The sequence below is a fragment of the Drosophila navojoa genome, chromosome 5 (genome assembly GCF_054131105.1).
Source record: "Drosophila navojoa isolate 15081-1374.11 chromosome 5, UAZ_NAV_1.0, whole genome shotgun sequence".
In the NCBI taxonomy this organism is placed as follows: domain Eukaryota; kingdom Metazoa; phylum Arthropoda; class Insecta; order Diptera; family Drosophilidae; genus Drosophila; species Drosophila navojoa.
Window position 1 is genome coordinate 5727013 of NC_142893.1, and position 23331 is coordinate 5750343.

At 39.4% G+C, this 23331-nt stretch overlaps 2 protein-coding genes across 2 annotated transcripts in view; one reads left to right on the forward strand and one right to left on the reverse strand.

Moving 5' to 3' along the window:
• The window catches only part of Stacl (SH3 and cysteine-rich domain-containing protein), a 100232-nt gene that overhangs the window by 38869 nt on the left and 38032 nt on the right, over positions 1–23331 (reverse strand). The window lies entirely within an intron of this gene.
• On the forward strand, positions 20116–21053 carry LOC108654762 (uncharacterized). The gene is made up of 3 exons (XM_018106294.3): positions 20116–20517; positions 20586–20709; positions 20836–21053. The coding sequence occupies exons 1-3, from the start codon at positions 20203–20205 to the stop codon at positions 20943–20945; spliced, it is 549 nt and encodes a 182-aa protein (XP_017961783.1). The 5' UTR covers positions 20116–20202; the 3' UTR covers positions 20946–21053.

A 23331-nucleotide genomic window follows, 5' to 3' on the forward strand; every position in this document is an offset into this window, starting at 1 on the left:
AATAAATAAAATATATTTATAGTATGTAGAGCTGTGGTAGGTCAAGAACTTAATATGGGCATTGCATAAATATTTAAGTTTTTTTCTTTTTAATTTAATGTGTATAAACTAAATAAAAAATGAATAATATTAGACATACATCTCATTTGACTTTAGTTTATTTTTGGATATAGTTTACTATAATTTATTTTGATTTTTTTAGTTTATTTTTATTATTTTATTTTTACTCTGCAACTTTTTTGTAGAATAAAAATATAAAAAATATAACTAATTTACTTAATCTTAAATTTTTGTTAAAATTATTAGTGATAAAAAAATAAAAAAATATATATATAAATAAATATGGAAATATAAATATCAATGCAATATTATTCATATGCAGTTATAAATTTATAATGTGCCATACAATACATCATAAGTCAATCTATTTCTGATATGCCCTTATAACCCTTATGATTCAGTCAACAAAATATATAGAATAAAATATATTTATATACCATAGACAGCATTAAAAATAAACACTCTGACCCACATGTAAAGCTCGCTGTCAAGCATTCTCTGCCCAACCCATTAAATATGCTAGGGTATATCTAAAAACGTATAGATTGTTATGTCTTATACATAATGCCGCCAGCTGCTAAATTGTTATCTTTGTTGGTCAGCACAACTGCTGAGTTAACAATATATAAATATATACATACATACGTATATATATACATATATATCAAATTGCATAAATGTAGCATTTGAGTGGCTTTTGTGCTGTGCAGGATATCATATCATATCGAAACATTTGAGTTTTGATGGGCGTGCTAAAAAATTCAGACACTCACACAATATAAAGCAATCATGGCACGAGAAGCACATACCTAAGTCATAAAGTGCTCGCGGCAGGCAAAACTTTTGACAGCCAGCGAGCGAGCGAGGAAGGAAGGCAAGGCGGCCACAGCCACGCTGCGTATACGTAATAACTTATACGGTGCCCAAGCCAGCTAGAAATGAAGCTCCAAAAGTCGGAGGCTAACTGCCTGGCCTGGTTTGGTCTGGTCGGATCTGGTCTGGTGTGGCGTGGCATGGCAGACGTAATCTTACTGCCAAGTGCCTATAAGTCAGTTATAAATTTGATATAAAATTAAGCAAGTTGCGGGCGCCGTTGCATGTTGCATGTTGCAAGGCCACACAAATTGCTCAGCTGCCCTGCTCACATATTGTGCTTGGCTCTTGGCCCTCTACACTAATGGGCCTGGCATCGTTAGCAAGCGCCCAACTAGCTCTACTCTGCATACACACACAGGAAACAGTTGCAAAGAGCTGAAGAGACCTGAGCAAGTTCTCGCATATATATCTGTGCACTGCTCGTTGTTTAATGATAGTAATATATATCGATTAGACTGGGCCAGGCAGGCCCAAATACCTTGACTATCTGGCTGACTGGCTGGCAAGAGATATTGGGTGTAGGCAAAAACCTGGGCCCTATTTGCCTTTGAGCAGCGCCAACAAAAAAGTTGACAAATAGTTTTCAAATACGTTTGGGCAAATTTATGATGTTAGTCACTTGGCCGGTCAAAGTTTGGGCTTAAAATATTGATTACAGTTGGCCAAAAGCTCGCCAGCCAGTTGCACAAACATCAACTTTACGGCTAATAGGAAAAGCGTAACTGAAAGTCTAGGCAAAGTTATTGGTAAACTAGAATGCTTACTTAACGTTTTCAAAACTTTCAAAAAAAAGAGCAAAAATAAGAGCAAAAATTATATCTGTCGCTCGACATGGGACAAGCTGGAAAAACTTATTTCGTGCCAAAACACAAAATAACTTTTGCTCCGTAAAACTTATTGGTAAACTAAATTGTTTACTTAAACATTTTGGCTGCCCGAATTTCAGCTTTAGACAATTAAAAATTATGGCGACTGAAACTTAGTTTGTGACTCAACTAGAATATTTAAGGTAAGTGAAGCTAAACTGGAAATATGATTATTATATTAGAAATTAACTTGAAATTTTTAAGCATGGAACTCTTAGTCTGAAATTTTAATAGATAAGCTAAAGTGTTAACTTATCAAATTATTTTCATGGGTTATTTAAGATTTATCCAATCAAATATCATAAAGTAGTGACATTTTGGGACTTGAATAAATTCATATAAAATTAATTGTACTTTTTATTTATGTATTTATATATATAATTTATTTATTATATATATTTTTTATATATTTTTTACAGTTAGTTTTAAATAGTTACTACATTTTTTAAATATTTTTTTTGTAAATATATATCTTTATATTTTTTAAAGAATTCCTTCAGTAACTTCTCTGCAGTAATTTGACCTTTTAAGCATTCCCTTGTTAATTGAGCCCACATTCATTTATACACATTTCACAGACACTTAGCCAAGTTTTCTGACTGTTGACGGATGGCAGCATAAATTGGTAATCAAATAGTTTGTGCTGTCCAGCCAAAAAAAATAAAAGGAGAAAAAAAGAGAAAAAGAAAAATAACAAGTCTGTCTGCTTTAATTGCATATTTCAGCTAGAATGGCTTGGCATCGCATGGCTTGGTTCGGTTCGGTTTGGTTTGGTTTGGCTTAGAGGACGACATAATTGACTGCCAGCAGTGCCATTAAAAAGTAAGCTGATATTACGCGCTATGGCCGGCAGCGACGTTCCCTTTCACTGAAGGCAACTTGGGATCTAACAACTGCCAGCAGCCCGCAGTCAGCAGCCAAAAGAGCAGCTGCGGGGCCCGCACAGCGCCAGTTGCTTTGGCAAGTGAAAGTGTGAATGAGAGTGTCAAATTTCCGCTTTCAGCAGTCAAGCCAGCCAAGCCAGCCCAACCCAACCACCCAGGCAGCTCAAACCACTCGCAGGCTGCCAACAAGCAAACACTCTCAACTAAGCAAACAGTTGTCAATTTCTGGCAAGGCAAATATTTTTTTTTCGCATTCGCCTTTTGCACTCGGCGCGCCGACACTTATGTTGACTTCAGTTGCTTTTCTATGGCCAATACTGGGGCGCCTATTCCATTTGTAGTCGATATTAGAAATGGCATTGAAGCGGACAAAGTGCAAGTGACTGGCCTGAGCTTGCTCCAAATTTTTGCTGCAGGCGGCGACGCGAATGCGAATAGATGCAGCTGCGAGCTGAACAAAGCGAGCGCAGCAGCAAACGTGGTCAGCATTCATGCGGGTAGTGTGTAAAGTAGAAACAAAGCGAAGAAGGTGGGAGACAGAGAGAGAGTGAAAGAAAGAGAAGACACATATGTGTGTACTGGCATGCCATACAAATTACATTTTCGTCTCATGCAAATTGCGGTCTGCATATTTTGAGCGGCGTCCCGAAAAAGTATGCTACAATTTGTGCAGCAGCTTAGTGGAAAGAGAGGTAAGGAATTGGGGATACGGCTGCATGGACTACTCAGGTATATTGGTATTCAAAAGGCAAAGGCGCAGGTTCAAAAATGTTCCAGCAACAATGACACTTGGGCGCCCACTCAACTGCATGTTTGTAAACGTTGCTCAGGCACAAGGACCTCTTGCAAGAAAGCCAACAAAATGGCAAATGTGCTATGTCCCCAGACACACACACACACACACACACACCAATACACAGCCACGTGTGTCTATGTGTGGTTACAGCAGCTAGAGATAAGCGCATATAAAACAAGCTGAGTGGCTTGAGCCGCAAAACAAAAGCTGCAAAATTCAGTGCAACGCACTCGACACGCCGCACGCGCGTTGCGGTATTCATGTTCCCCAGAGGCCTCACGTGTGTCTATGTGGGCGTGTGTGTTGGTGTGTTAGTGTGTGCGTGTGTGTGTGTGTGTGAGTCATTTAGCATAGCATGCTCGAAAGCACTGAGGTGCAGCCAACAAGCTCGAGGGCAGGGCAAGGCCCAAGCATGGCTGGCATCCAGTTACTGACAAGGCAGCAGCTCGCATAATACCCTTTAATGTGGGTCTTATGGCTGTGTCAGCAGGCTGGCATCGCATGCCAGAGGATATCCTTTTGGCTATTAATTACATTTACAACTACATTAAGAGTAGTTTAAGTGCCGAGCTAAGTAGTCAGCGTGACAATGCAATGATATATGAGCGAAAGGATTGCTGGCAGAAGTACATAGCTTATATATCAGAGTAGAGAGAGCAGCGTTGAATTGAGTGATATATCAGGCAATGTATGTATATATAGGAGTTATCAGTAGTCCCTATAGTAACTCAGTAAATATAGTTAATATATTGTTATAATTATTCCTAATGAGTCTTTTCACTTCTCTCTCAATGTTTGAACATATAGTGAGGAATAATCAGAGCTGTATTGCCTTGACCAAGTTAATCTTCCAGCTGCTGTCAGAGTATTTATACGCAGTCAACTCTTCATCTAGGCAGCTTTCATTTTTTTTGTCGTCTGTCTGTTGTATTTTTTCGAGACTGTGCGATATCCGGCCTGAAGGATGTGTGCACTGATGCTTCGGCAGCTGTTGATGCTGCTGCTCCTGCTCCTGCTGCTGCTGCTGCTCCTGCTGCTGTTGCCACTGTTGGCACTGTGGCAAGCATGTTAAGTTGCGATTATAGGCTGTTAGTGCAACTGGCGATGACAAGCTGTGCAGCAGCAGGACGAGGAAAAGGCGGAGGAGGAGCAGCAGGAGCAGAGTACACACACAGAGAGACAGACTCTTGCGTGCGACAGATTTACATTCTCAATTGGCCACACGAAGGACATGTGACAGACTTCCAACAACAGTTGATTGTGCTGCCGACAGTTGGGTTTGGGGGCGATGCTAGATTAGATTGATCAACTTGCAACAGCAGCAGCTGCTACTCCTGCTACTGCTGCTGCTTTTGATTGCTTAATGCTTGGCAGTCGCAGCAATTCATAATGAGCGCAATGCAAACTAATTAGCGGCTTATGAAGCCACAAAAAGCGGCTTAAACTCAGCTTGGCCCAATTGTGGATCAGAGCGTAGTCATTAGCCGGGCAATAATTTATCGTTGCCATATTTGATTTCCACTTGCCGATTACATTTTCCAATTTATTTTGCCAGCTTGTGTCTGGATTTCATTTAGTCTGTGCGCCGTTGTTGCACTTGTCAACATAATCGCATTGATCCGTCATTAGTGTGACATTAATTAAGTTAATCGCGGCCGCTGACAACTGCCAGCTGTGTCTGTATCTGTGTGTGTGTGTTGTGTGTGCATTGCTTTTTTTTTTCAGAGCGTGTCATGAGTAGAAAATCGAAATCCAATTAAATGCTGCCCCATAGTCTAGGCCAACCAGTTTGTGGCCTGACATCAATGAATGAACGTCCGTCCGCCTGTCCGCGCTCGCCCGGCCCATGCATAATTCAGCGCCAAGTACAAGCTGTACAAACAAATTACGCTTGGGCAACGTGTTTGGGGCCGTTTACTAGACTTAAGGCATGACCCATTGAATGGCGGAGCCAAACGCCCTGGCGCCTGGCTGGGCTCGTGCCTGGGCTTATGACTAGGCAGAAACACAGAATTCATCATTAATGCAAATGCTGTTAGGCAAACATCATTCGAAAGGTGGCGGAGCGGCAGGGCGTGGCGTTGCCGACGCTGGCCAACTTCTTGGCTTAAGCACAGTTTATGACATACTTAGGGGCGTGATATTTACGAAAATTTACCTGGCGCAAACATATGACAGGCAAGGTCGTGGATAATTACCTACTTTATGCAGAGCCCCCCCGAGAGAGACTTCAAGCAGTTAGCCGAAGCCAAAGTCAAGTGGAGCGAAATCGACTGAAGACGAGGCTTTAAAAAGCCGTTGAAGTCTTAAGACAGACAGCGAACGAAATGTTAGTTAAAATGTGGATTCTCTAACAGCTAAGCTTTTAAAATAAATAATCTATCAAGGTGAGCTAAAGAAATGGATGGGATGTCATAGAAGAAAGTCAAATATTTAAGCTTCATATATACTATATTGACTAGACTAGGAGATATACATTAAATATACTTGTATATATTCATAATATCAAGACAAAACAAAATTTATTCTCAAATTTCAAGTATTAATAACTTGAATCCCTATTCCAACATTTCTATGTCTAAAATGATTTATTTTCGATTCAAAACCATTTAAAATCTTCACACCATTCCAATTGGATTTATTCCGTTTTATCGAATCAACTCAAATCGATTAACTAATTTCTTGCATTAGTCCAAGAAAATCGATTGAGAAACCCAAAGAATACAAAATTAACTTGCCAATTGAATCGTATAAATAAACTGAAGGCATTTTCCTTAGAAGGAGAAACCTAAAAAATTCGAATTTACATTTCAATTAAATCGTATAAATAATCTGAAGGCATTTGCCAATTGATTCAGCTCAATGGGCGAATTTCATGCAAAATCAATTAACATCAGTTCATTCAGTGCCAAAAGATTTAGCTGATTTCACCTAATTTTCCACTCAATTCTCTATTAAAATAATATTCACATTTGCTGTAGCCTTTTAATAATAATGCCTGGCCCCGGGGCGGAGGGTCACTGGCAAATTGATTGCCCTGGGCCAGCTGTGATTTATGTTTCACACAAACACACACACACACAGATATAATATATAATATATTTGATATACATATGCATATATATATTTGTATTGCTACATTAAACTATTCAGCTGGCGTATTTGCAATTATTTTACGGCCAATTTGTTTTGCTTGGCGATGGAAAATCAATTGTGTTTTGTGTGCGTCTGGCCGATCTGGTGTCGAAGTAATTGCATTTGCTGCTTTATGGCCTTCTAGTTGGGCATGACTGACCGCATTAAGTATACGTAATGTATGCATAGAGCAGAGGCCTTGTGGGCGGCCACGAGCCCACATTGCCCACATTGCCCACATTGCCCGCCAGCCTGTGGAAGTAATAAAGTCACACGGAGCCTTAACGCTCATTATGAAAACCACTGAGCAGTCATCAAAGCAGCTCAGTCGGCGTCTGCTTTTGACAGCATTCAACTCGGAGCTCCAAAGGAAATGAACTCTCGCTTTTTGTGGTCATGTCCCAGTGGTTCCGTTCAATTATGACCAAGCGAATGCCTTAATATTTCATATGCGTTGCATGCATTTACAGGGAATCAATAAGAGTACCTGATGCAACAGCTGCTGCAGCAACATTTCTGTTTCTCTGTATCTCTGGCTCTGTCAGCATTATTCATAATTGAGGCAGCAGGCAGGAGTCTAGGTGCAAAGAGCTTGCTAAATAAATTATTTAGATCTCTTTGCGTGTGGATATAACATTTAATATATGCACGAGTTTGGGGGCCAAAGTTGAGGGCTAAGCGACATTCCCTCGATTAGTTAAGGCAACAACTAAAACTAAAAGCCAGCAGACAGCATCATGAATAAATTGCACGCATACTTATGCACATGAGCCAGCTTAGAGTCTTTCTATCTGTAAGTGTGTGTGTGCGTGTGTGCGCACAAAAGCTGACTACAAAAAAAAGATGGAAGAAGAAGCAGAGGCAGAAGCAGACAAGTTGTAGAAGAACTGACAATGCGCTGTCGTCGCCTTTTTGCTGTCGCCCTCGCTTAAGCGCAAACAAATCATGCGCCAGCAGACAATTGAAATGGCTAAAGTGTGTGCGTGTGTGTGTGTGCCAGGCAGCTCTCCTAAGTGCACTCGAGCGTTAAGAAATGAAAATACTATTTAAGCCATTTTATCAACATAATCGTAAATCATTTTGCACTTTTCGCATAAAAGTCGTTGGGCAATAAAGGACCCAATTGTCTTGTGCATATAATTTGTTATTGGATTCAAGTCGCTATCTCTATCCATCTCCCTCTCTCTCTCTCTCTTTGTCACTCTCTTTCTCTCTTGCGCTTACACGCTAAGCCCCATTGCCAGAGGGACGGGCGGCAGCTGTTTTGCTTTTAGTGTTGATTTTCTCGGGTTTTCTCGCTGTCATGTATATTTTTAGCTCACATAACCTGCCCGGCCACGCCTCCAGCTGCTGCTGCTGCTGCTGCTGTTGCTGCTGCTGGTGTTGTTCCCCAGGCAGTTGCAGCCAAAGCTTTTTGCTCCTTTTCTTTTTTGTCATACATTTCACGCTCGAGAGCGCACAATGGCCAAGCGACTGGAGACCACATCATTATATATGAGCTGTGCCGCAACACGTACGCAATGCTAGCGAGCTAGATAGAGAGTAAGATAGGGCAGAGCTGGGAAGAGAGAGAGAGGGGGGGAGAGAGAGCTGGCTGTTGCTGTTGCCCTAATGTCTGTCAATGTGTGTTGTCTGTTGTGCTTTGTTGTGGCTGTGAACTTATCGCCCACGCTTACACTTTAGTAGCTTTATCTATGGCTCGACAGCATCTTGAGGCCATACTAAAATATTTGTCCAGGACTCGCAAATTGCACTTAAAGCCAAGCACAACTCACACAGCCACACCCACACACGCTTGATTTGGACTCTGAATTCATAACATGCCATCAAATTGGCACGTGGCCTGCACTACAAAATCATCCAATTAAAATTCCATGCCAATGAGTTTAACGCACGAGCCGTTTAAAATTTGTACCCGCAGACAGAGAGAGAGAGAGAGAGAGAGAGAGAGAGAGAGAGAGAGAGAGAAAGAGAGAGAGAGAGTATGTGGCAGCGAGAGAGTAATAGAATGAGAATGAGTTGGCAGCATGAAAAGCAAAATGTTTTCTTTGAAAATATTTGTGTTAACACCACCCACACACACACACACACACACAATCATCTATATATATATATATATGTATACATATAGCTGTCAGCTATATTGGCCATAACCATATCATTTCATTTTAGCCAGCTCGACTCTCTTAAGTTGCTTTTGGTCTATAGATAGAGCTTACAATGCATTTCGATTCCTTTGCTGCAGCAATCAACATTGATTGCAACTGTTAAACCATTTATAGGGCTGCAAGCCTGCTTAAAGAAAATGCAATTAAGCAAAACACAAATGGAAACAGAAGCAGCAAAAGAGTGAAAGATAGAGAGCGAGAGCGAGAGAGAGAGAGAAAGAGAAAGAGACGCTAAAAGCTTCAGCGTGTGGCATAAGCCAAGCTAAAGTCATGACAGGCAAATTAATGCAGCTGTCGCCAGCAGAAAATAAGCAGAAATAGACCGGAAAATTAGAAAATGAATGATGGACCCAGAGATGCTCTCTACAATCTGATAAACTACAGACTGAAGTATTAATCAATAAATGATTTATGTTCTTAGATGTTATAATATAAATATGTTTTATGCATTTTATTTATATGGAATATATATACGGAATTCATATGATTGATATTTTCCAACACTATAAAGTTTGATAGTTATAAATGCAATTGATAATGATAAGTGATAAAAAATTATAAGAGAATAATAATAAATAATTGTCCGTTTTTTGTTTGTCTCCCATACTATTCAGCCAGTGTTGCAAAGCAAGAGATATTATCCTACTATTAAGTTAATTAAAAGAGCAATCAATTGCCAATCACTGTTAACAGAATGTTATCAGTTAAGTGCCATAACATATGTTATTAAGAGACAAACTGTGAACATGAATTTCTACATAAAAGTTCGTCAGGCTGACAAAAATAACATTTGTTAACACTTAACATATGTACAAAGTTTATAATAGTTAACATAATGTTCTACACAAATCGGCAACACATAAACCCAACCACAACACCGTTAACACATGCAATTCACATTAAGTTTACGGTTATTGAATAACCCACTTTAAGCGAATTTTTTTTGGAAAATTCCAGCGCAACTTTCAATGCTACCTCATTAAAAATAATAAAACCGGAATGCGCGAGCATAGGAAAAACCACTTTAAATATAATAATCCCAGCTACATACTTAACACCAGGGTATATAGAGAAAAGATCTGAAAAAATGAGAAAAAAAAACCAAAAAAAAAAGGAGGCAAAATACTTTTTTCCATTAAAAGCGATTTTCCGTTCGTTTTCCATTAAAGCCAGCCACGTACTTGCCCATAAGATGGTTACCCCAAGGCGCATTTGAGGCTTAAATGCGACACGCCCACGCACAAATACACACACACACCCATACACACACACACACACAGAGAGAGATATGTAAGCGAGTAAAACCTGCAAATATATAAAAGAAGAGGCCACGTGCTGCGCGTTTTGTGCCAATGCTGCAAAACTTTTGGCCTTGTAACACTTGCACTTGTGCACATATATATATCAGCACACACACACATACGGACTGGCATGCTCATATTTATTGTATTTTCAACATGTGCTTCTTGTGCATTCGAAAAGTGCAACTCGAAGTAGTGCGCGGAGCTAAGCTTCTGTTGCTGCCAACTTTGCCGAATTTGCGGGCTAGTAACGATGCTTTAATTGAAACCGAAACGTGCCGTGCCCTGCCCTGCCCTGCCGTGCCGTGCCGTATATTGTCGTGCTGTTCCGTGCAGCTGCAACAACGCTACGTGACAGCCGATACGTACAAAGCAAACTGCCAGCAACTCTACAGCACTTGCCCGACTCCCCATTGTCTCTCTCCCTCCCTCTCTGCCCATTACCTTAGCACCTGCCAAACTATCAACTGCCAAGCTGCCAAAAGCGTGAGTTGTAGTTGGACTTGCAATCAAGTTGTCACAGCAACTGGCAGTCAGCTGCAAAGATTAAATGACACACGGCTTTCATATATACACTCCCAAAGCACACACACACAAACACACACACACACACATGCATACACACACGCATACATGGAGCACCGTTTTGTATTGATATATTGCAAATTGATGGTGTCGCATTGGCAGCGACCTCCCTTAATCCATCTTCCCAGCCCACATAACGGACAAATGCAAAATTGCTTGTCCGTGTGCGCGCACGTGGCATCATTTAGCACTTACTGCTGCCCACACAGCGCCGCCCCTCGGCTAACCAGGCCCAATCAGCAGCAGCGTGTGCCGCACCTGACCAACTGACCAAACGACCAAAGAGCGACTCGAGCGTAATTCATTGATTTCGTCTGTTGGCGACAAATTTTTGTTGCACTTTGAGTCATGTTGCACTGTTGCAAATGCTGTGACACGCACACACACACACATGCACACACACACACACGCCTTTGAGTAATGTATGCAAAGCACTAACGACAGCAGCAATAAAAATTCATGACTTTCGAGGCGCAGCTAAATTTTCAGTTGAGTTTGCGTGACTCTCCCCCTCTCTCTCTCTCACACACTCTCACTCTTCTTCCCGCCCACTGATTTGGCTGCCTAATGTGCGAGTGAATATGGAAATGTGGCGAGTCGTCGCGCTGCTCGTTGACTTTCAAATGGTTTCATGTTAATTGCGTTGCATATGCATATACATATATGCCATATGCGGCGCTCCATATGGGGTTAAATGAAAGCAAATGAAGGAAAAAACCAGCGAGCGCCGCGAAGTATGCAATAGTTATTGACCACACAAATGCGGCTGCTGCGGCGTATACGTGATTTTTCATTCTATGCATGGGGCAAAAAGCGCAAAAATAAAACAACAACAACAAAGCAGCAAAGTCGAAAGCCACAAAAAAAAATGCTAGAATGGCTGCGGGTGTGCGAGTGTGTGTGTGTGTGTGTCGGCATGGTACAATAAAAAACTATGCAGACGAAAAGTTGTTTGTAAAATTCAAACAGCTTGGGGTTTTTGCCACACTCAAACGCTGGCTGCATGAAAGACCGCACACACACACACACACACACACACGCGCGCAAACACGCCCACACACAGTGCAAATACAGTGATAATTAAAGTTTCGACAAGAGCAGCAACAGCAACAACAACAACTGCGACAACAACACAAAAGTCACTCGAGCTTTATTACTTTGTGTCCTGCTGGGGCCAAACTGGCAGCGTTTTCTTTAGCTACATATTTAAACAAGGCTGGCTGGGTGTGTGTGTGTGTGTCCAGACAACATGTAGATGCCGCTAGTTTCGACAACAACAGAAACAACAGCAGCAAATGTAAAAGTTGTAACAACATCCTTATGCGATAACAAGGCAGCAACAGCAGCACCCCAACAGCAACAGCAACAACAACAACAACAGCAACAACTCTAGCAGCAGGCAGTGCAAAACTTATTTGCATAAATAAAAATTGAAAAAGCGGAAAATAAAAACTCTGTATGCAACAGGACTCGGAGGCTGGCACGGCACAGCAGCACCAACAGCACCAACAGCACCAACACCAACAGCAACAGCAACAGCAACAGCAGCTATGTAGTCGAGTGTAAGGCAAAATAAAAGACAAGTGCCGAGGCAAATAGTCAAAGTTTTTGCCTTTGATGGCAAAACCCAAACACTGCTATACAACGCAATGAAAGAGAAACTGTGCGAAACAACTGTGAGACTCGCTGAGAGGCTGAGATAGAAATAAGGATAGAGATAGAGATAGAGATAGAGATAGAGATAGAGATAGAGAGAGGGAGCGAGATGAGAGGTGCAACAGCAGCAAGTGGCGAGTGCAAGGACAGGGCGATGCATAGATTATGCGGACAGCAAATGCTATTATATATAAATACAGTTAGGCATATACATATGTATATAAATACATATAAATAGAGATATTCATATTTTGTTATGGTTTGGCGGGTATATTACAAGTCAATTTAGAGGCATAAGAGTGTTATATCATTGTCCAGTGCCTGACTTGGGCATACACTGCACTCTCTCTCTCTCTCTCTCTCTCTCTCTCTCTCTCTCTCTCTCTCTCTCTCTCTCTCTCTCTCTCTCTCTCTCTCTGCAGCTGCTGCAGAGGCTGTGGGAGATTATGGCTATGCATGTAATTTATATTTAGAGATAAAGAATATTTATTTTGGAAAATAATGTTCCCATATAAGTTGTAGAAATTCAAATACAATTTATAAATAAAAGTCAATAGAGAAAATTTTAGAAGAAAATAAATGATAATTATAATATTATTTATATTAAACAAAATTTATTTTTAGGGAGAGGATTTGTAACTTTGGAAATTTGTTAAGGTATCGACAAAGAAATTGAATAATTAAGTTTTTAGAAAAAATTTATTTTACTTAACTATTTTGTTTTTATAAGAATAATTAAATTTTTTTATTTATTTTATATTATTCTTTTTTTATAAATATATATTTTGTTTATAAGAATAACTTCTTTTAATAGATAATTGAAATAGAAGACGAGGCTTTTTAGATTGACTATTGTATATCAAATATTTGCATATTAAATTCTTTTCAATAACTCAAACTCAACCCAGAGCTTATAAACATTACCACTCCAAGCTCAAGAAGGTAAGCTCATTATTAGGTAGTCGAGTTGAGCCAGCTGTTTCTCAGTTTGATTGAACTAAGCCGATCATCTCTGAATGGCACTTAGACCATTGCTCTGTTTGCTCTGAGTACTTAGCTCTCATTTATAAAATTAAGTGAACTTAATAATTTTATAGTTTTTTTTTTATTGAATTCAATAAATATAAATTCAATAATAGTACAATAGATAATTCAAATCTAAACTCATCCAAAACACAGGATACTTCCTAGTCGACTAAGCTTCTTCATATCAAACCAAAAACACATCTGCCAATATTCTGTTTCAGTTATTTATTTGCTTTTCTTTTTGTTCCCGTTGATGTTTGCTGGTGCCATAAGTTTGACATCTGAAGTAACGCCTGGGCTTGGCACTGGCTCTGTGGCCTGCTTATTGGATATGCAATGGGAAAAATGAAATTATATTTTCTTCGCGCTGCGGGCTTAACTTTGCCACAATATTTTGCAAAAGTAAAAAGTGAACAAAGCAACAAAGGAGCCAGACAGAGAGAGAGAGAGAGAGAGAGGGAGAGAGAGAGAGCGAGGTAAAGTCAGACACAGAGCTCGCTCGGCGTACAGCTTCCCATTTGTGTGGGCGCATAAAGCGATGTAAGTATTTACATACAATATGTATGTATGTGTGTGTGTGTGTGTGTATGGATATATGGCTGGCTATGCAAATATGTAAATATGCATGGAAATTGGGCACCAGTGTGGGCGAGGCCGGAAAGCGACACCCGCTCATTAAATATACAACGAATGAAATGTCAACGTGAAAATTAATTAACTCAATTGCACAGCTTTGACTTTCAGCGGGGTAACCGGAGGTTGCTTGCTTGGTTGACTGTTTGGCTGGCTGGTTTGGCTGGTTTGGCTGCCTGCTTGCTTGTTTGGGGCATGGCTGCGGCCGCGTTTCGGCGGTCGGCGCGCATTTCGGTCTCATATTTCAATCAAAAACGGCGACAGCTGCGTGCCAGCAGCATAAGCTGCAACATCATTTTGGTAAGAGTCCATCAACGAGCACACGCTGAGGCGTTGCTGCTGCCACAGCGGAAGCCGCAGCATCAGCCTCATCAATATTTACAAGCGGCGTGCCGCAAAATTTTGGCGCAGCCCGGCGGGACGAGGGCGACAGGCGTGTTTATGAGGCACGGGCGCGAGTCAAGGCGCAAAGTTAATTGCTAAATGACAAAAACATACAAAAGAGGGCGTGGCCGTGGGTAGCACACAGAACACGAAAAAAGACGAATAGTGAGAGTGAGAGAGAGATAGAGAGAGAGAGAGAGAGAGAGAGAGAGAGACAAACACAAACAGAGACAATTGGCAGAAGGCACAGGCGTCGAGCAGCAGTTGGGCAACTGCCCCAAGATTAATGTGCGGCAATTAAACGTTTAAGTGTTGATTAATGTGACTTTGCCGTATTTAAGAGCCGTCCCCAGCCTCCCCTCCACCCACCAAACAAGCTGTGGGCGGACATTGGGCTGTCAATCAGGAAGAGAAATAGAAAGCAGCGCAAAAAGGAAAAATATGCAAAATGTTGTTGGCCTAATTCGGGTCACTGGCATAACCATAAATTTCGAGGGTATCCAACAAACGAGGCTAGGTGCAAGCACCGAGCACCGAGCACTGAGCAGCAGAAGTAGAACTCAAATTGAAAGACATTCGCATTTATCATCTTTACGGTTTAACTGCCAAAGTGCTTTGAAGGGATAACCAGCCAAGTGTAAACCAGAACAGAACAAAACAGCAGAGCAGCAGCAGCAGCACAGCAAAGCAAACAAGCAAAAGTAAAAAGAGAAAGAAAGAAAGAGAGAGACACAGACAGAGGGAAGGCGAATCTTTGCCAAGTCAAACAATGTTGTGCGCCTTACTATTTTTATCCCGCTTTACCATCTCGAACGAGTTCTCTTGCTGTTTATCTACAGAAAAAAAAAAAAACGAGGTGGCATAAACTATGAACGTCAAATAAAACGCACTTGGCTACAAGAAGCGCTGCAATTAAATGCATGAAATATGGCATTGGTATCTCAAAAAGTCAAGCAAAAGATGAGAAATATCAGCAGTAGGAGCTATGGCTAAACATTATACAACAAGCTGAGCACACACACACACACACACGCACAGACGAATGTCTATCAGGGGAGAGTTTTGCTGACAGAAATGTTTGTTCAAGTGCCAAGACAATGTGCTTTGGCTAAACAAAACAAATGGCTAGCAAGGATTACGGCAGCATTTTGGCTGATTTTCAAATGAAATTTTAATGAATGAAAACAGCCAGAAAACTTTGCCAACAAATGCGGCCCGACTCTCCCTGTACCTAGCTCCCTCTCGCCCTCTCTCGCTCTCTGGAGGAACAAAAAAAAAAATATAAATATATAACCAGAAACCAAAAATGCGGCACTTGTCGTGCGTTCACGAAATTCTTGAAGTGAAATCTTGTCTGTCTCGGCTCTCCTCGGCTGATCCAAGCTGCTCAAATCTGTCTGCCAAGTGCTGTTGTGGGTGCAACAACAACAACAACAACAACAACAGGAGCAGCAACAGCAGCAGCAAAATAACCATAAAAGCAGCTGCTTTGCACTAAGAGCTCTGCACAGTATTCTGTTCAGATTTACGCTTAAATATTTATCAACTTCGAACAGCAGCCACAATGAATGAGTGGGCGACAGAGTGTGAGAGCGAGGGAGGTAGAGGCAGAGAGTGAAAGAGAGGGAGAGGCACAAAATAGGTGTATAATAAAAACAAGCATGAATAGGCGCCACAATGTACCTTAAATGCTCTTACCAAGCATATTATATATGCATGTATGTATATATTTTCATATTAAATTGAACAATATCATCGGCATAGAAGGATTTTTTCTCAGTGTAACGAGAGGCTCTTGGAGTGCCTGCAAAATCTTTTCTGCAATGTTATCAAATTATATTATGTCAATTGAAAATGTTTCTACTATGATAAAGTTTACAACTTGTGACAGATATTTAAATATAGCCCATAAATATCTTGCAATGCCAAAACTCTGCAGCTGAAGTTAAGAGTAGTATTCCACTAGGGATTACGTGAGCTCAAACTTTTTAAAATATTTCAATTTGGCATCACTTTATCACTTTATCATATACCTTAAACTATTCAAATACTTTTATAAAATTCCTTACTTGAAATTTGCCTTTAAATTGTGTAAAAATTCGCAAAAAAAAAAAAAAAAAAAAAAAATTAATAAATCATTTTTGTATTTTAATGTTTCAATAATTAAATTTTGATTTTCGACTATGTTTAAGTCGCAGCTATTTAATATTAAAAGGTTTAGCCGAGCTCTATTAAATCATATAATATTACAAATTTTTTCTTCGCATAATAAAACGGAATAATATAATAAATTGTAAGCTTGCCTTTATTTTTATTATTTTTTAGAAATTTAAAATGAAATAATAATTTGATGTAATTGAATTTAATTCATGCGAATTTTCAACTTTGTGGATTATGGAAATATATATCGAATGAAATATTCAGCATTAGCTTTGCTGCTAGAGCTCCCCATTATTATAGAAGTGACCTTTAACTCTGCTCCAACTGAATGCATTGTTAACATAAATCAATATATAATATGCTAGGAATAATTTATATTCGATCTATTGCTTATGCGAGACCACAACGCAACGTAATAGGATTCATTATAATTTCAAAGTGCCCCCATTGCAACAAGTGTAGAATCAAATGTTTCGACATTTTAGCGATAGTTGTGCGCGAACGAACAACAGGAAGGACAGCAGGAAGGTGGACAGGAAATGCAGGCATATAATAATTATTTACACGCCGCAAAATTCAGCAAATTAGTTGATGTGAACATCCTTTTGATAAAAATGCTGCGTGGCTGCTGCGTGGCTGATTAATTGACAGAGAGAGAGATAGATAGAGAGAGAGAGAGAGAGAGAGAGAGAGAGAGAGAGAGAAGGAGGGGAGGCCTCTGTGAAGCCAAGGTTAAGGCAGGCTACGGACCATGCACAATGCCATGATGACTTTAATTAAATTTTCTTAGCCGCCAAACAATCCTTTTATGGCGCCATGTTGTTCTCTGTGTATGTATATGTGTGTGTGTGAATGCTAATGAAAATCAAACGTTGCAACACATTCTGCTGTCCCAGCAGCAGCTAAGCAAAATGTATGTAGCCGCGGCATGGCTGGCGCTGTTCGTTCCAGCGACCTCCAGGCGGCAGCATCTTGTGATTTATTATTAAATACGAATATGAATATTTCTCAGGACAGTGTGCGCTAGGCATAAACAACGACAACAACAACAACAGTGAACAAAGGGCATAAACAATACGCGTCTGAAGCTGCGCACCATTTTGATGCGCATTTTTATGATTAATTAAAATTTATGTAGCAGCAGCAGCAGCATGAAAAAAAAACAACAACAAGAAGAAAATGATCTTTACTTATGTGGCAACATATTTAGCTGTGCCCAATTAAGTGTGATGCCCAAGATTGAGTGCTGTCAACCCCAAACAAAGTATGCCCACAATCCCACATACATACACTCAGTCTAGCACTGCCCCGCCTCCTGCTGCTAATTGTGGTAACAAACTATGCCGTTAACTCGGGTAATGTAGAAAAATGTGCGAACGAGTGCGGGCCGGATGGGACGGGCGATAGCGAGCGGGTGCGAGATAGAGCGCAGCGCATTTTATATTTATTAAAGCAATAAAATAAAGTACAGCCACGCCCACCGGCCGGCTGGGCGCTGGGCGCTGAGCTGTGCCTGCAACAGTTGCCCAGATAACGTGTCCTGGCAGCAACAGAGAAATATCGCCATGTCATAGCCGTCATGCAGGTCGCTCCCAAAGGACTCAGCTCACGTTACATAAATTTAGCTGGGAGTGAGTGCGTGTGCGTGTGCGTGTGCGTCTGCCTGTGTAAGTATATGTGTGTGTAAATTGGTGTTGTTGTAGCATTTTGGACAACGCCTACGCCTCATGTTAACCGGTCCCATCGCATGGATTCGGAGGCATATGTAACAAGGGGCGACGCAATAAATTTAAAATTAACCCTTTTAGGTGCACGACTCTTGACCTCGGCCGCCCTTTCAATCTATTTCAGCCAAAGGGGCATTTTTCGGTGCGCACGCCCTCAACTTCAAATAGTTGTCAACAACAAAAAAAAAAAAAAATGTCATTTCATCTGCATGTGTTGTTCGCTCTGTGGCTGACCCGTACACAAATAAAATGTCTTCGGTCGACATTTTTCGTAGCATACTTTTGAGCGCAAAGCTGATATTTTACAAGGAATTCGAATAAACCATCTGCAAAATGGTGAAATATTTTGCACTTGACTTGCCAGCATTATTAAAATGTCATGCATGCTTTGGCAATCCCTAAAATTAGATATTTATTTAATCCGCAAATATGTGCTATGCAACTGTTGAGGTAGGTCGTGGTCCAAGGCTTTTGTGCAGCATCAAATGAATTTTACAAGAGCATCAAATTCGAGCAAACTGAGTAAATAAGAAGCTGAAAGGAGTTTGAAAAAGATTCTAGATGTATTCTAAAAAAATATGTTGGTCGAAATTAGCCAAGTCATAATATTTCTCTTGAATGAAAATGATTTTACAAAAATATAAAAAAGTCTTTTTGAGCACTTTGTGATTTGTATTTAAATTTTATAATGATAAGGAAACCATACATATATGTCTTTCAGAAGCTTCACTTGCTTCCACATATAGCCGCTAATTTCTACTGAAAATCATAATCCCCAACGCTCTTATTGCTGCTCAGCTAGACTCAGCTGCTTGTCAGTGAAAGTTAAGCAAAAATCTAAGAGGTAAATAAAGCTGCCTAAGTAGTTGTTAAGCTCTGCATCAATTCTACCAAGCATGGCTAGATTTACGACGGAGAAAATCAAGAGTTTAGTTTGTTTTGGCAAGTCTTATAGGTATTCTTAATGGATATTCTGATAAAAGTCTTGGCAAAAGCTATCACAACTATATTTTTGCTCATATTTAGTTCAATTAGTTATGCTGATGTGAAGTAAAAAAAGTGTGAAAAGTGTTTATATATGCAACAGCAATACAAGCGAGAAATTATTAAAAATTCAAACGATTTCTGCTGCAATTGGCAAATGAAATAATTGCGTAAAATACAAATTAAGTTGAGAATTTCATTTGAGTAAAAATTCATTTCATTTTGGCTTTCGGCTTGAACAATTTAATTAAGTGAAATGTGTGTCAAAACGCATTTGATATATATACAAATTATGAAATGTTTGTTATGCAACTCAATTTAAATCCAATATGCTGTCACTTATTGGGCCACGATGACATGGCCAAAATGAATGGCATTAGACGTACAAGGGACCGGCCAAGTATGTAATCAGGGCTAGAGCGCGCGCCACGCTCAACCACAATGGTATGCGGCCAAAGGAAGGGCCATGACTGGACGGCCTAGGCAATGGACATAGAGTTCAAGTGGCCGAGTCAAGACAATTCGAAAAATGCTTTTAAAAGGAATTTCGCTTATGGCCAACTGATTGTGCCACGACGTGGTGGTACAGGGCAGAAGGCACGAGGCAGCTGCCAGAGGCATGAACTTAGCTAGCAAATGGCAAGAGAAACAGTATGAGCAAAAGAGAGAGAGAGAGAGAGAGAGCTAGTGAACGAGCGTGAGTGAGTGAGAGTTGAAGCTGAAAAATTGAATTGTTTTAGAGATTTTTGTTCTCATTTTCGCTGCGCCAAACAAATAAATCAAATTGGATTTTCGCTTGTGCACTTAATTTTCGTCGAGGAAATTGCACAAAAACTCCATCAAAAGCAGCCGAAAACAATCAAAGTAGGCCTCTTTCTTCTCATTTTCGACAATATTTCGAATAGAGTACAAATTGTATTGTGCTTAGGAATTTCGTCAAGCCAATTCGATATCGATTTCAATGTCTATTCCAAATTTAATGCAGGGCCGACAATGGCGTCAGCAACTGAATGCCGTTAACTATGTCATGCTTCGTGTCACGACTTGCTGTTACTTTTTCAGCCTGAAATTGGGCTGCAAGCTAATTGTGGTATTCGAAAACATTTTGGGTCTTTGGCAGATGTACCAGGGCTTCAGCACTCTATATGGCAGGAATGACAAACCGCCACCCCCATGGACCCATAACAAACGGATCGAACAGAATGCCGAGCTCAATCTATTGTTTGGCCTCATTGCGTTCTTCTGCTCCCATCTGCTCCTAATCGGCGTTGTCTTTGTGAGTATTACGCTTACGATTTTAGCTTTGCCATAGATATATATATACATTTAGATATATTCCTATAGCAACGCAAGTTATGCGTCTTGATATGGATTTCTGTGATGGCAGTGTACATTGTGGCGTTCATGTTCTACACGCAGGTCTTTGGGTGCACATCCGGTCCTATGCTATTGGATACATTCATAGCAGGTGGGTGAATAAGCTACCAGTATTGATAAATATAAATACTTTACTCTATAGTGTTGTATAAGAAATCTATTTATCTGATCTTCGAAGCACTTCATTAGTTTTACAATGCTTCTTCAATTTTTCCAGCTCTTCAAGGATATTTTTTGAGCGTTGGCTTAATCTACTATATGCAGATGGGACACAGAGAAGACCCTGACGAGGACCTCGAAGTACTCTTTACGATTACCGAAGTCTAAAATCTCGGTTCATCTCAAGTCTGCGAGGTAAAAATATATATGTGGCATTCGACATTTGATTTGATTAAATGGTATAGAAATAAAAGATTCATTGATGCAGTTTCTCAAGCAGTTGTTTCGATAGCACTACGACTAATTGCTAAATCTTAGATTAGATATGTTAGATATGTATACAGAGTAAAAATATATTATTATTGTTATGATTATATCATGCCATAATTCCGACCACTACAACCAATCTTTGAGCTATTCAATTAGACTTGATTTGTTCTAATATGTACAAATGCAGTTTTGCTATTGTTGTAAATTTGTAATTAAATTGAATTAGTATTAGTTGAAACATGCTATTCTGATAATGGTGTCAAAATATTAGTTCACATTGAATTTTATTTCTCGTTATTATTGCAATGCAACTGCGCGGAAATTGTAATAGAAATTCTATTTGCATTTCCCTTCTCTTTTTTTTTTTCATTGTTTTGCTTTCCTGTTTTATTACTCAAAAATTGATTGCACTGGCAAATTTTTGGACAGAGTAAAAATTGCATAATCAAATAAATTAATGAAAATATAGTGAGTCCTAATTGCACTTTAAATATATTATTTTTTGCTATTTTGTAAACTTTTATCTTCGCTAGAACGAAGGCAATATGCTCTTTCCATATTTGTTTTTTTTTTTTTTTTTTTTTTTTGTGAACGATCAAATTGTTTCATATTATTCTAATTATTTCTAATATTAATTTGTAATGGGCAAAAAATATAAATGGTAGGACTCTTTGATATGTATTTTTTAAATTGCATAATTAATTAAATTAAATTAAACTTATTTGGAATTTTAGAATACAATCTAGATAAATCGAATTTTGACCCAACTCAATTATTTCCGAATTACGAACGAGTATTAAGCAGTCAATGCCATCTTTTCTCAACTATTTATAATTTTTATATATGGAAAGAGCATTTCGATATTAGTTCAACTCAAGCACATTGATAAACAATAAAACCAATTGTTAATTGCAACGAGAGATAATACGAATTTCTTACTTTTGCGTACGATTTTTTTGGCGGCTCTCGCGTGGCAGTTGCCGTGGGCGTGCCGCGTTTGTTAGTGCGATTCTTTTTGAGTACGATAACGCGCATGGTGCACTGTTTTTTCTTTTTATTCCTTTCTTTACTTTACTTTACGTTTAGATTAGTGATTAGTGGGTGTGTTTGTGTGTGGGTCTATGTGTGTATGTGTTTATGTGAATTATTATTGCTTAGCGATGGTCTGAACACACGACGTGGTAACAACAACAATTATTATTAGTTGAAAGGCAAATGCTCCGATTTATGCTAGCGAGTCCTTCAAATGCCGTTTGCAAACGGAGTTGTTCATTCGAGTGGGAAATTTGATTGTTAATTAAATTATTAAATTATTATAGTGTTAACTACTAGTTGGCTTAGTTTAGTTTAATTAGCTGTGCTATTTACAGTACAGTTTAGCGAGAGTAAGTAGCATTTGTTACTATATATAGTATATCTATAGTTAGGCACTAGATGCTATGTGTGTGTGTGTGTGTGATAAGAGATAAATGTAGTTCTAGCTATTGCTATTGCGATATCTGCTAAGAATTTTAAACAAGCGTGTGTGTGTGTGTGTATATATATATTATATTCTTATTGTCTTTTTAGCCAAGTTTTGGGTTTTTGTTAACCGTCTATATTTGTTAGTAGTATGCACTAATTACGATTAATACGGAAAGCAGGCAAAATGTATCGAAGAAAACTTGCGACAGTGCTACAAATTAGTAATTAATTGAATTTGGAATTTCATACTGTTCAGATTGTAAAGTTTGCGGCGCACGGTGCGTATGCGTGTTATTTGGATTTAGATTTTGTTTTGGATAGAAAGCTAATTGAAATATGTATAGATATATTTTACAATATGCGCTGCCTCTAACGTTAGTTAATTACTTAATTGGTGTTGTTGCCGTTGATCAACGACATACATGTATTTTGGTTGCTCTTTACTTACGCTCAAATCAAGTTTGATATAGATATAGTTTAGGTTTACTCGATTTTGTATCTGAACACAAAAGCCTGCCCTGTACTGCGCCTCTATCAACTGTATTTATTCGATATACATATATTTATATTGTCTAAGGATATATTGGTAATTGGTAATTGGTTATTGTTGATTGTTGTTGTTGTTATTGTTAATGTGGGGACAACGCCTTCGACTAGAACGAATGCCAGAGCATTTAGCATGGACAAACGGTATTTATATCTATATATATATAGTTTTCTGGACACGAGCTATGCCAGCCAATCAAAGGCGATGCTTTTGTTTTTCATTAATTTGTTGTTGTTATTATGGTTGTTGTTGTTATTGGTGGTGGTGTCGTAC